Source organism: Microchirus variegatus (genome assembly GCF_963457635.1).
Source record: "Microchirus variegatus genome assembly, chromosome: 13".
NCBI lineage: Eukaryota > Metazoa > Chordata > Actinopteri > Pleuronectiformes > Soleidae > Microchirus > Microchirus variegatus.
In genome coordinates, this window is record NC_139814.1 from 23,066,479 (window position 1) to 23,080,061 (window position 13,583).

At 40.6% G+C, this 13,583-nt stretch overlaps 1 protein-coding gene across 1 annotated transcript; it reads left to right on the forward strand.

Annotated features, from left to right (window-relative positions):
• Window positions 1–8,189: 8,189 nt before the first annotated feature.
• On the forward strand, window positions 8,190–13,583 carry tac1 (tachykinin precursor 1; the record flags this gene model as incomplete). Its single annotated transcript, XM_083899903.1, has 5 exons — window positions 8,190–8,303; window positions 9,252–9,354; window positions 9,452–9,475; window positions 12,784–12,840; window positions 13,537–13,583. 5 exons carry the CDS (start codon window positions 8,190–8,192, stop codon window positions 13,581–13,583), a joined length of 345 nt encoding a protein of 114 aa, XP_083756029.1.

A 13,583-nucleotide genomic window follows, 5' to 3' on the forward strand; every position in this document is an offset into this window, starting at 1 on the left:
CACATGACAATTGTTCATGAGTTTGTTCAAACGCCTCTCACGCTGGAGGCAAACCCCGCACTCACGGCCCTCCTGAGTGTTTTGTGGCCAAACTCAACCACGCCACTTCACTTCACATCGCTTGATTCTCACAGAAGTCATGACTTGTGGGAGGGTGTTTCTATTGGTTTGTTTGGGGGGGGAACAACATTGCATTGTGATAGATGCGTTTGCGTCGAGAGTTCTGGACCTGAGTATACTTTCATTTCTTATCCAAACTGACATCGTGGGCGAGGTGCATTCGGGACAAGTCGCCGCTTTTTAAAGGAATGTCCAAATGATTTCACAATAAATCACTCACTCGGGTTTCACTGGTGTTTTCACACAAAATAATTGCACCTGAAAGCGAATGGCAGAAAAACGGAGAGGCTCGCTATTTCATCAGTGCTGTTTCTGCACAATCTCCCCAAACTGATGGACATTGATCTAAGGTCAAGGTTTTTGTTTTTTGGTCATGGGAGTCAAACTCCCCACAGCCAGTCAATGGCTCTATAAGAAAGGTGGATCAAGAGAACTCAAACCTGCCTATTTAACTTACTTAATGTATATAAATCCCAGTATTTACAACTTGGAACAGTGCTAGAACATTGTCACTGAGCTAATACCATTCGGCGGATCAACCACTTGCAACGGTAATGGTCTTAATTGCACTTTTTATAGCAAGGAGTTTCCATGCAAATTGTGCTGTGACAGTGGGCTTTTGTGACATCGAGTATAGACGTTTGCTGAGTTTGACAGTGAAGTTCCTGACAGTGATTAGTGACAGAAAGAAAGAGACGAGCTGAAAGGAGTCGTCTTCAAACTTTGACAGATAAGGGGAAGGAGTTCAGATTCTCCCAAAGCAGCTCCAAAGAAGAAAATGAGCTCAGGAGGCGTCTTGCCTCCTCCAAGTTCTACCCATTCTTAGAGGAGACCTCAGGTCAGACCCAGGACATGATGATGAGATCGTATATTATTATATGGCCTGGGAAAGAGAGGAAGAGCTTGGTACTGAGAGAGAGTGCTGAGAAAAAGTTAGTTTTAAAAGGTAGCTTCCAACGCTGCCGCCTGGTTTAAACGAACTATCCTGGAACGAGGGTTAACTAATGCTACCAAAGTAGCTAGAAGTGCCATTAAAAGAAAATGTTGCCCATATGAAGCCTGGAACCGAGTGTGTCGGGTTTCCGGTGGACCTTTCAGCTGATGAGCCGCTAAAACCAGGTGTCCAAGGGAGCTGTAGCATCGTTCTCTTATTCTTCGGTAGGAAATCGGCCTATTCCCTTGCGTCCAGGCTTGTGATGCCACCTGATGGTGAAGTCAGATACTACAGGACACTGACATGCAAGTACACCAGGGTCTTTACTAATCCAGCTACACAAGCTGTGACTACTCACCTGCCGGGTAAGACAGAGCTAACCAAAGGTCGATAACTAACAAACACCAGCAGAACCAGATAGTCCAACTCCAAAGCCCAATCCTTTTTTGCCCCGACTCGAGGTGATGCCGATACCGACGTCTCAAACTCGAACACAAAGCCGTTAAAGAGACATTTCTGTTGAACAAATAATCTTCTATCATAAAGCAGACCACAACATGACTGACATGCTATTGCTGATTCCAAACTTGTACAGTCTGTGGTATTGTATGGGCTTTTGAAGCATCATCAGGATGTTGGAAGAGTCTCAAATGTCCATTTCCTTGTGGAAAAAGTGCAGTGTCAGGCTCGAGCATGGACTGTACTGTCCGTCCACTTCATTCAGTTCTTATTATTAGATTATTCTGTTGTTGTCATGGAACCAAAAAATAGGATCACGATCACTCTGCGTATCTGGCAAATGTATCCTCATCACTCCCATTAAGGGTAAGTAGTAGCATCTTTCGGACAAAAAAGGTTACCCGACACTTGCTCTGCGCAGCAAATTCCACACCGAAGCTGAAGCTGTGTTTTCCGTCTTATCTCAGACATCTATCAATATTCCTTTCACATCAGCCACTTGTGAGTATCCATTACCAACACGGCACCCAGGGGGACAATTCCATCAGAAGGTCAGAGGATTGTTCTCGCAGCCAAACGCTCGCCGCAGACTACAAAGAAAAGAGTGCAGGGTTTGGATTGCGACCAAAACCCATACTAGATTAGAAAACTCCCCCCAATTCTAAGATATATTTCCAAAGTAGTGTCAAAGCTTGTGGAAAAAAACACGACAAAAGCCAAGAAGCGATGAGGAAGCAAAAGTTTAGCTGAAAAATTAGGCTTTTATTTTGCTTCAATGCCCCTCAAGGAATGCAAATGCGAAAGCAACCAAAAGAAACTATAACACTAATTCGGCTAATTCGGCATCAACAATGATTTCAATCTTAGATTTCGTTGATCCTATGACACAAACTGAATATCTGGATGGAAAACAAGAGGCGACGGTTTTACTTTGCCCTCGCACGCCGAGATGAAACAGACGAAACATCCTGAGGCTGCAGCCGCGCCGGTGGCTCCAGCAAATCTGATCGATCCATCATAGTAAAATCATACACATTCTCAATTTGTGCTGCCCAACCTGGTGATATGTGACATTTATCTAATACTGGCGCTGCCTCAGATGTAATGCGACCAAACATCTGTGGAACTGAATAGCGCCGGATTAAATTAATGGTCCCAGGTGACGCCCGAACACCAGCGGTGTGTGGACAACATCCATTGGTTATTTTTAATCAAATGTGGCCAAGAGCAGACGACCGGTTATACGAGGTAATGCCAAAATGTGAACGTGCACAAGTCGTGGAGACCATGACATTGTATCCTCATTAAACATATATGAATACACGAGAGTTACATTTTGGGCTTTTAAAGAAGCGGTTTCAACATATCAGGACTAGCGACATAAATGCCGTGTTTCCACCACAGATCTATGCAAATGGTGCCATTATTTTTGCATTTCCACTAGTGATATTACCTGGTACTTTTTGCTGCTCTAGCGAGGTTCCAAGCAAGCTGAGTGCCGTCACAGGAAGACACAAGAATTAAGCCGAATAATGGCAAACTGTAGATCAGTTAAAAAGACTTAAGAATCCTAAAAAAAACATAAGTTAATCTCCAACAATTACAAGGGAAAATGTCTAAAAACTCAATATTTAACAGTGGAATCTGGTATTTAGCAATAGCATCAGGAGTCGTACTGGAACAAATCTTTTTAATGAACTGATTCTAATGATTCAGTTGCACCGAAAACAACCGCTTTACAAGTCACTAGGCACTCGTTTAAAATGAAATCGAGGCAGTTTCATGCAGCGGTGCAGTGATGACTCCGCCCACTTTGAGTAGGTACTACTTTGTCGTGGAAAAAACAACCTAAACCGTGCCGTGCTGAGGCGAGAAGAGTGGGTACCATCGGTGGAAAAGGGGCTTAGACGGTGTGTTGTAAAAATAGCATCACACAGCGAGCGTATTCTGTCGTATTATCAGGGTTCCTTCTTCTAGTCTAGGAAAGATTCTTCTGACACATGGCTCAAAACAAAGAGAACTTTATTGTTGCGAGCCAGCATCAGTAGTTCCTGGGCGACACTTTCCTGGATATATATGGCGGTACTTCTAAAAAGTTCTTGGCCTCATCTGGAAACGAGGGACATATCTTTATACTATAAAGCCTTTTACGGTCCCCGTTCTTTTGTTTTTATGTTGTGATTTTATAGAGAGGATGTTGATGCTACGAGGAAAAACCATTATATTTTCACTGACCCTGAGCCAAACTACATATGTTACAGGGAATTTGTTCCAATTTCAGGTTAAAAAATAACAGATTTACTGTCTAAAGTGCCAAAGTATGTTAAAAAAATGTACTTAAATAAACAGAAAAGCAAAATAAAACTATATGAAATTGAGGTAATAAAAATGCAGTTCCAGGATCAGCATTTTAAACGTGTGGTTTCTTTATCTTCATTACACTCCTGTTTTACTTCCTATCAGGTTCAAAAAAAGGAGGGTTTTATTTAGCTCGTGCTGTGAAATATCTGCGGCGAACACGTTAGCGAACGCGGCGAGAGCCGGCGTGTGGTCGACACGTGTAAATTATCACAGCATCTTTAATTTCACAGAAGGAGAAAATATGACTCTGCGTCGTCTGTCGCCCTCCGAGTCTCTTCGTGAGTTCATAACGGTACCACGTATTTTTTTACATCGATAAATTATTATCGCATTAATTCGCAGACAGTTTAATTATAGAGGGGTGGGGGGGGGAGAAATTAATTACCTCCTTCTCTCATTTGGCAATGTCACGTATTACGCAAACGTACTGTACTGGTACACCGTGTTGCAGTTGGACCAAGAAAGTGTGGATTTTGGGTGAAAATGTTGAATATTTGAACAGCTTTTAATGCGTCGTCTTCTTCAAGGCTGGTGTTTTAATTGAAATGTAAATTGAATGTTTGTCTGTTTTTTCTCTAATTTGAGCAACTGTTGGACCCTGTTGGAGTCCCATTAGGCTGCTGGACGCCTTATCTAAGTTAGCGTCCATGGCGTCCTACTATACAATCCAGCTGATTCGGCCTCAGTGGACCAATATGTCCTACGTGTCCACATCACCTCCCCCCTCCAACATAATCTGCATATCTGTTCATCTCTGCGCCCCAACTTCAAATGGTGCCACGCTCTCGCTTTACCTCCTGCGTCTTCCCTCTCCTCCTCTCCTGCGTGGGTAACTCCCTCTCCAGCAGCTCCATCACCTCTCTCTCCATCACCTCCCCCCTTCCATCTGTTAATCGGATGAGCCGTCACAGTTGTGTGGATGATTAAATTCCACTCCGGAGTGCTTCTGCGACCACAGAGTCCATCGTCGTCCCCCCGCGTCCTCGGTAAAGATAAGCTACAAATATTGATGTAAATCTTTCAACATCAACCGGACTCAAATAAATCACACAGTCGGACACGAGATGAATTGGGAAAAGTAGAAATAAACATGTCAGAGGTTTTAAATTTGCTGCTCTGGGCCACAGACTGTACATAATGAAGCCGAGACTCATCATTTGACCAATTTCACGAACATCACCTGCAACCAGGATCCTATCGGACAACATTCACTGTGTATGTTTCCCTGTTAACTTAACCGATACAACGGGATGATTAAATTACACTGGTGTCCAAACTTGAATTTCCTGTGGGATTAATGAAGTATCTATACATCTATCTCTGTATGTCCCCCATCGATTTACATTCAAACCTGTGGAGTCGCCCCCTAGTGGATAACTGCTACTTCCATCCGACATCCTCGGCTTCAGTTTCATCCCTTTGTATGTAACTGCTTTATATGTTCTGTTATTTTGTTTTCTTAACGTCATGTAAACACGTTAGTCCGACTAAAATAGAGCTAGTCTTCGTCGGACTAAGATACCTGGATAATGCGATTCATAGTCCGATTACTCCTGATACCTGGATAATGCAAATCATAGTCCGATTACTCCTGCGTGTATACGCTTAGTCAGACTAAGATACCTGGATAATGTGATTCATAGTCAGTCCGATTACTCCTGCGTGTATACACTTAGTCGGACTAAGATACCTGGATAATGCGATTCATAGTCCGATTACTCCTGCGTGTATACGCTAAGGCAAACTAAGATACCTGGATAATTTGATTCATAGTCAGTCCGATTACTCCTACGTGTATACACTTGGTCGGACTAAGATACCTAGATAATGCGATTCATAGTCCGATTACTCCTGCGTGCATTCGCTTAGTCGGACTAAGATACTTGGAAAATGCGATTCATAGTCCGATTACTCCTGCGTGTATACACTTAGTCAGTCTAAGATACCTGGATAATGCAAATCATAGCCCGATTACTCCTGCGTGCATATGCTTAGTCGGACTATGATACCTATATAATGCGATTCATAGTCCGATTACTCTGTGTATACGCCTAGTCAGACTAAGATACCTAGATAATGCGATTCATAGTCCGATTACTCTGTGTATACGCTTAGTCAGACTAAGATACCTAATGTAATTCATAGTCCGATTACTCCTGCATGTATACGCTTAGTCGGACTAAGATACCTGGATAATACGATTCATAGTCTGATTACTCCGTGTATATGCTTAGTCGGATTACGGTACCTAGATAATGCGATTCGTAGTCTGATTACTCCTGCATGTATACGCTTAGTCGGACTATGACACCTGGATAATGCGATTCATAGTCCGATTGCTGCTGGATGTGCATGCCTAGTTGGACTAAGATAATTGGATAATGTGATTCATAGTCTAATTACTCCTGCGTACATGCGCTTAGTCGGACTAAGATACCTGGATAATTTGATTCATAGGTGAACCGAGTGGAATTAAAACAGAAATATGATCATCATTATTCATGACAGCCCTCAGGGGAAAACATTTGCATTTGCCGATAGCACATGAGTAAATAAAATGAACTTATTGTTCGGGGAATAAAGGCACTCGGGCAAATCAATCACTTGTTGAGGTGCGTGAATCCTGAACTTAACGTGGTAGTGCACTCCTCTATTCATGTGCAACATCGCACACTTAAGAAAACAGCTTTTCTAATGGAAATCAGTGGCACCCCGGGGTCACGCGCCTTCCTCCCTTTCAATCAGGCTTTGATATGAGCGGCGCTCTGAGCCGGAGGAAATAATGTCACCAAACAAGAGACGCAGAGGGCTGTGAAATATCCACAAACACACTGTAAAAGTAATATTATTAATTGCAGCTGTATTGAACATTCTTACACTGTACGTTTTATCATAATAATGGAAAATAGCAGCCAAAATGCTCCGAGTTCTAAGGGTTAAACACACGCTTAGGACTCGTTTTGTGAGTATTTGGGTCTTAACTTTGAGCAACAGGGACATTTGTCATGTTTTACTATGTTTTTACAGCAGACGAGAGTGATTTATGTGTTAGTCTCATTATCGTACGGAGGAGGATTAGGTCCAAGGAGAAAAAATATATTTTGACTTTACTCTCAGAATTCTGACTTTAATCTCAGAAATTCTGACTTCAATGTCAAAATTCTGACTTTATTCAGAATTCTAACTTTAATCTCTAGAAATTCTGACTATAATCTCAGAATTCTGACTTTGATCTCAAAATTCTGACTATAATCTCAGAAATTCTGACTTTAATCTCAAAAATGCTGACTTTAATCTAAGAATTCTGACTTTATTCCCAAAAATTCTGACTTTAATCTAAGAATTCTGACTTTAATTTCCCGAAATTCTGACTATAATCTCGAAAATTCTGACTTTAATCTCAAAATTCTGACTTTATTCTCAGAATTCTGACTTTAATCTCAGAATTCTGACTTTAAAGTCGGAATCATCTTCCGTAGAGGAGTTAATTAGTGTTTTTTTTATAATTCTAGTGTTGGGCTGGACAGTTGTGATCACACTGAGCTTCATTCATTCATTCATTCATTCACATTTACAGTGGAAATAAGAGCTGAGCCTCCATAACACAAGGCTTCTCCATGGATTTTTTTTATTTTTTTATTTTTTTATGTGACAAATAATTTAATCAACGATAATCTATTCTGATAAGATGCACCCCAAATGAATTACAGCACTTAAAAAAATAAAAAAATAAAATAAAGCGTGACCACTAGGACTCATGGATGGAGAGAGTTGGTCAGTGACGCACGCACATACTTCACAGTCTGTGATGACACACACGAGAGTGTTTCTTACCGGTAACTTCACTTTAAAAAAAAAAAAAAAAAAAAAAAAAGTATCCTCATTACTTCTGCGCAACTCGTGACTGGATGAGAGTAGACCTGTACTCGCGCGCGCGCTACTGTAGCGCCCGTTACTAAGCAACACTCGCTCGCTGTGCTATATAGGAGCGCACGCACAGTCTCATGCGCACAGGACAGGAAAGGACGCACCGGAGCGCACGGGAGGCTGAGCGCTGTGTGCAGAGATACACCGCAAACTGACGCACGCACGCACGCACACTCACGCGCTATGGACTACTGTTAAAGATCTCCTTGTGAGAAACCAGTGCGCGCACAGTCCAGTCCAGCTGCTGCTGCTGCTGCTCGTGCGTAAAAACCTCACCAGTTGACCTTTTTTTCTTTCTTTTTTTTTAAAGTTTGCTTTTGTTGTTGTTGTTGTTGTTTGACGAACACTGACAGTGAATTTAAAACAAAACAACACGGTTTTTGGCGTCATGAAGTTGCTGATTTTACCGGCTTTAATGGTCCTTTTCGCCGTCGTCCAAGTTTTCTGCGAGAACGACCCGAAAGAGGAGGCTGACTACTGGACGAGTAGTAATCAGATTCAGGTACTTCTTCTCGATAATTTTACACACAAAAACTGTGTAATATCTGACATTTTCTTAGTTTAAATAACAGTGAACTATTTTTAGTGGCTCATTTTGGAGACGACATCCATGGAAGATCGAGATGATTAATCCCAGTAGATATTTCCTGGATTAAATTACTTTATGTTTACGTTTAACAATCAAATGTACAGATTTAGTTTTAAACAAAAATAAGCAGTGAAACTTTCACTTCTCTGAGCAGCAATAGTGATAAAATATCTGTAAATATGAGCTGATCCAGATGTTTTTACTCCCTCTACACATGTAGACGCTAAATATCACTAGTTACTACTGAATTATTAGATTTGAGAGCAGATTATATTGAAATAAAGGTCTATTTTTTAGTATAATGGTGACACTTTGCCTGCTTTTATTGCAAAAGTGAGGAAATATACAGGATACAGCTAATTCATCCATGTATATGCTTCCAATAATTCAACAGTTAATCAAATAATGAGTGAAAGCATCTCCTCTTGGTTACAGAACATGAGGAAATTAGGTTTTCAGATGTGGTCGGAGTGCTCCAGTGAAAGAAAAATGAGTTAAAGCTCTTAAGTGCGACTGATCTGAACCCTGAATAATCTCCATTCTGTGCGTGTTTGACATTGTGAGCTGGAGTCGAGCCAAAAAACCTTAAGACTGTGGATCTGCTGCTGTTATTTTTCTCTTTTTTTCATGCATATTTTAGAGATAAAAAACAAAAAACACTTAGTGAAAGTTGGACCTTCATCATCGTCACACTGTGCGTGGATTATTGGTGGTGGCGTCCTTTTTTATAGATAATGACTTATCTGGTGCTTGGCTCTCGTCCAGCTCATCAGCACAAGTGCAAGAATGAAAAAAAAGGGTTAATCAAATCCATAACCAAGTCGGTGTGCGTAATAAAATTCTGTTTGTCTGCTCACTCAGGACGGCTGGATCCCCAACGACCCCTTAAGAGAAATCCTCCTGAGGATGACGAGGAAGCCGCGGCCGCATCAGTTCATCGGCCTGATGGGGAAACGCTCAATGGGTGAGAGCTGATCTTCCTCATACAACAGCTTCTTCTTCTTTCTTCTTCTTAATCCTAATTTCTTCATGTTCTCTCTCTCTGTCTCTCCTCAAAACAGCAAACTCACAGATCACCCGCAAAAGTAAGTGCAGAGTCATTTTTTTTACACCTGTATCAGCAGCTCAGTTTCTCACAATCTGAAAGACTACTCAAAGATATTAACGTGCAGGGCCGTAGCAGAGATTTTAGCAGCCCTGCCCGAATGCCGTCTCAGTTAGTCGTAATTATGAAATTGAAATTGAAACCATTATAAACTCCAAACCAGGTTTCTTAATGAATCCAAAACCTTTAAAAAAGACAGACGTTACAGTGCTGCACCACCGTATTTGTTAAATTTAATGAGCATGTGTTGGCTTTTAGGGTAATTCACGAGGAAAATGATTTGTGACGCACAAAGAGCTAAAAAGGCTTCAATAAAAAGCTTTTAAAGTGTGGATTCACACCTACTAATAGGAATAAAGTTATTTATTTATAATCGTGTCACTGGGTTTAAGTAATTAAATTGTCTGCGCCGCGTTGATTTGTCGCGAGGGAAAAACACTGTGTGTGCGACAGAAAAGGACAGAGATAAAGAGTCCAGCAGGGATGAGGATGAAGAGGAGGGGATTTTCTTTTTTCTTTTTTTCTCTCCCTTTCACCCACTGGAGTGATGCAAACACAGTGCACGGCAGCATCATAATAACAACAACAACAAGTATACGTCTAATTTATTCCGTATAAGCAGACTGTAAGTCACTCATCATTAGGGCGAGGGAGAGAGTGCTGCCATCAATGGCTCCCAAGGACACGCCAGTTAAATTGGATTGTTTATGGTCTGTGATGGATTTAGGGAGCGACGTATTTTTCATCCTTCACTCACACGACGACGACGACGACGAGGACGCTGAGAATTCTACACACTCTTAGAAATAAGGGTTCCAAAAGGGTTCTTCTACAAGGGCTGAGGTTCTACCTGGAACCATTTGCTTCTGAAAAACCCTTTCTTTAAGGGTTCTTAGTAACACTAATGGTTGCAGTAAGAACCATTTTGATCCAGAGAACCCTTTAAAACCACTTTCGTGAATAAAGGGTTTTAAAAGGGTTTTTGGTGGGATCCTCCAAAAGGGCTCCAGGTGGAACCTTTATAAAAAGGTTCTACCTGGAGCCAAAAAGGGTTAAGACAAGCCTAAAAACCTTATATGGTTCTACTTAGCACTTGTATTTCTAAGAGTGTACTACACAAACTGTAAAAAGAAAAATAATCATATCTCTCCTCTACGTTGTTATGTTTTTAGTGACAAAGCCATATTATGCAAAACAGTTACAGTAACCTCTAATCAGTCTAATGCATATATTGATGAATGAATTGGACGCTGCTCCCTCGGGGGTCTCCGTGGTTTCATAACCCCCCCCCGCCCCCCAAATCCAATCCAATCCTGCATTCACATGCTTCTTCTTCTTTCTTTTTTTTTTTTTCCTCTATATTACGATGTGTTAAGCAGAAGTGACAGGAGCCTCAGTCAGTCTGCAGTGGGATTGTCCATCACTGCAAACCGGAATTTCTGTATTTCTGCCTCACTGTTTCATCATAAGAGGTTAAAAAATAAATAAACCCTGGTAACACTTAATCACATTTGTAACAGATATTATGGCAACGCCGTCTTATTTCTACAGTAAAAACATTATGTTATTATCTGTAATCTTGATGTAATGTTATCTCCTTATTATTTAAATATTACAATTAAAGCTGAAAACTGCATTAAAAAAATATATTTATTATATGTTTACAAGGTGCAATAGAATATATAATTTCTATGGTTTATATTTGTGTCATATCGTGACATGGTTCTCAAACTGTGGCGCGTGGACCACCAGTGGTACGCGAGATTCCTCTAGTGGTACAGTTGAGGATTTTTTTTAACCCGAGAATAATAATAAATAATAATAATTAATCTTAATCTAATGTCACAATCCCAGTGTGAGACATATATATGAGGAAGAAGAGGATGATGATGATGATGATGATGATGATGATGAGAGAGTTATTATCAGTAATTATCTTACTGGCAATAAATCTGCCTCCTGTGAAAAAGTTAGTGATAATAATGTTCCAAGTTGGTATGAAAAGTTTGAGAAGCGCTGATGGATGGATTCCATTTTAAAGTCGAGCTCCTTCACTGTGTAATGGATCTTCTAGAACCTGATGATGATGAATAAAGCGTTTCCACACGACAAACCAAAGCATTATCTATATATTCTACCGCGTGAATTAATGACACCATTTACAGATCATTTATTCATCAACCCCCGCGCTGCATAACTGGGATTTCAATATGAAAACGACGCGTTGTTCAATCCGACACGATCTGAATCTAAGTGGTTCGGGAAACTATTCGTTCACGACATACAGAACAAAGTGTGCAAAGTCTAAAAAAAAAAGGTATTGAACGTGGATGGAGCATCTCTTAACGTAGCTTTCTCTGCTAATATAACGCTGTAAACTCCATATTCTTTGGCCAGGTAACTTCTGCCCATGTTTGCCTCTTTTGTTTGAGAAGCGCCACCTTGAGGAGACATGAAGTAGCAACGCCTGGCAACTGAAAATCCCCTTAATTTATTAATTTAAATATCAATATCCGCCTTAGCGTATTGTTTATCACGTTGCACAAGGAAGGACGACGATACTAAACTGACATTTTGACTCACCGCTAATGCGTTTATCATGTATTTAATTCTAAATGGGACCATAATTTACTAAATGGATGCCATGCTGTATTAAAGAAGATCCGAAACTAATGATTCAGACTCTAAACTAGTGAGAATTTGGCCCGTTTTCCTCGTAGATTTGCATACAAAGCAGCAGCGTCTCCCCCTCCTGGACATTCAAGAGAATACAGGTTGAGAACACTTCAACATTGTCTTCACGTTATACCTAATATTATGAAAACATTGATTTAAAAAAAGTGACAGATATTTCCTCACAGACTGAAAATGGCAGCCAATGCTACAGAGCTCACGTTAGCCTAAACAAGCTAGCATTAGCCTCTGTATCTGTCTTGTACCTGATTATTTCACCATAAATTCAAAATATAGCCTGTGGCTTTTTCTATGTGCTGTTATTGTTCACCGTGTCGTCTTTCTTCAGTTTTCCTTTGCTTTTGACGTCAGAGTTTGTCGTACAAAATCAATACCCGGCCTAGATTCGGTTGCTAACGCTTAACGCTAACCCCTTTAGCGTCACAATCCGAAGGTACAATTTGTGGAAACCATATGTAATGATTTGAATTCATGAAACAATAATGTCAAAATACATTAGAATATCTATAACATAGGATTTTTGGCTAATGCTATAGTTGCTGCTAACTTAAAAAAAAAATGCTTCTACTAAACTCAAACGTATTTTCTTTAAAGGGCATAAAATCAACTCCTTTGTTGGACTGATGGGGAAAAGAAGCCAAGAGGAGCCAGGTAAGAAAAACATCAACGATATTCTTCTAGTAGTTTATACTTTAAAAAGGTCTTTAAAAATGCATATAGGGTTTTGTCTTTGTTTGCATACACTCTTAGAAATAAAAGTGCTAAGTAGAACCACATATGGTTCTTCGGCTTGTCCTCATAGGAGAACCCTTTTTGGGTCCAGGTAGAACCTTTTAATAAAGGTTCTACCTGGACCCTTTTGGAGGGTTCCACCAAGAACCCTTTTTAAATCCTATATTCAGGAAAGGGGTTTTAAAGGGTTCGCTGGATCAAAATGGTTCTTACTGGAACCATTAGTGTTACAAAGAACCCTCCAAGGGTTTTTTCAGAAGCAAATGGTTCCAGGTAGAACCTCAGCCCTTGTAGAAGGACCCCTTTTGGAACCCTTATTTCTAAGAGTGTAGTAAGCTCGTGCTCCAAAATGCAAAACGCACATTCATGCAGTTCTTCTGTAGGATATCATCACAAGATGGTAGCACCCGTAAAGTTAATACACTAAATAACTCAATCTTAATCTAATTTCACTATACAAGTGTATGAAGTACATGTGAAGAAGAGGAGGATGGTGAGAGGGCAAATTATCTTATTGGGAAACGTTTGAGAACCACCGTTCTAGGAGTTTTATAAAGACGGCAAAATGTTTATTCTAAGACACTTTTTCCCCTCTCTCTCTCTCCGTCTCTGCAGACTCGTACGAGTGGAGCACAATACAGACGTACGACAAGCGCCGCTAG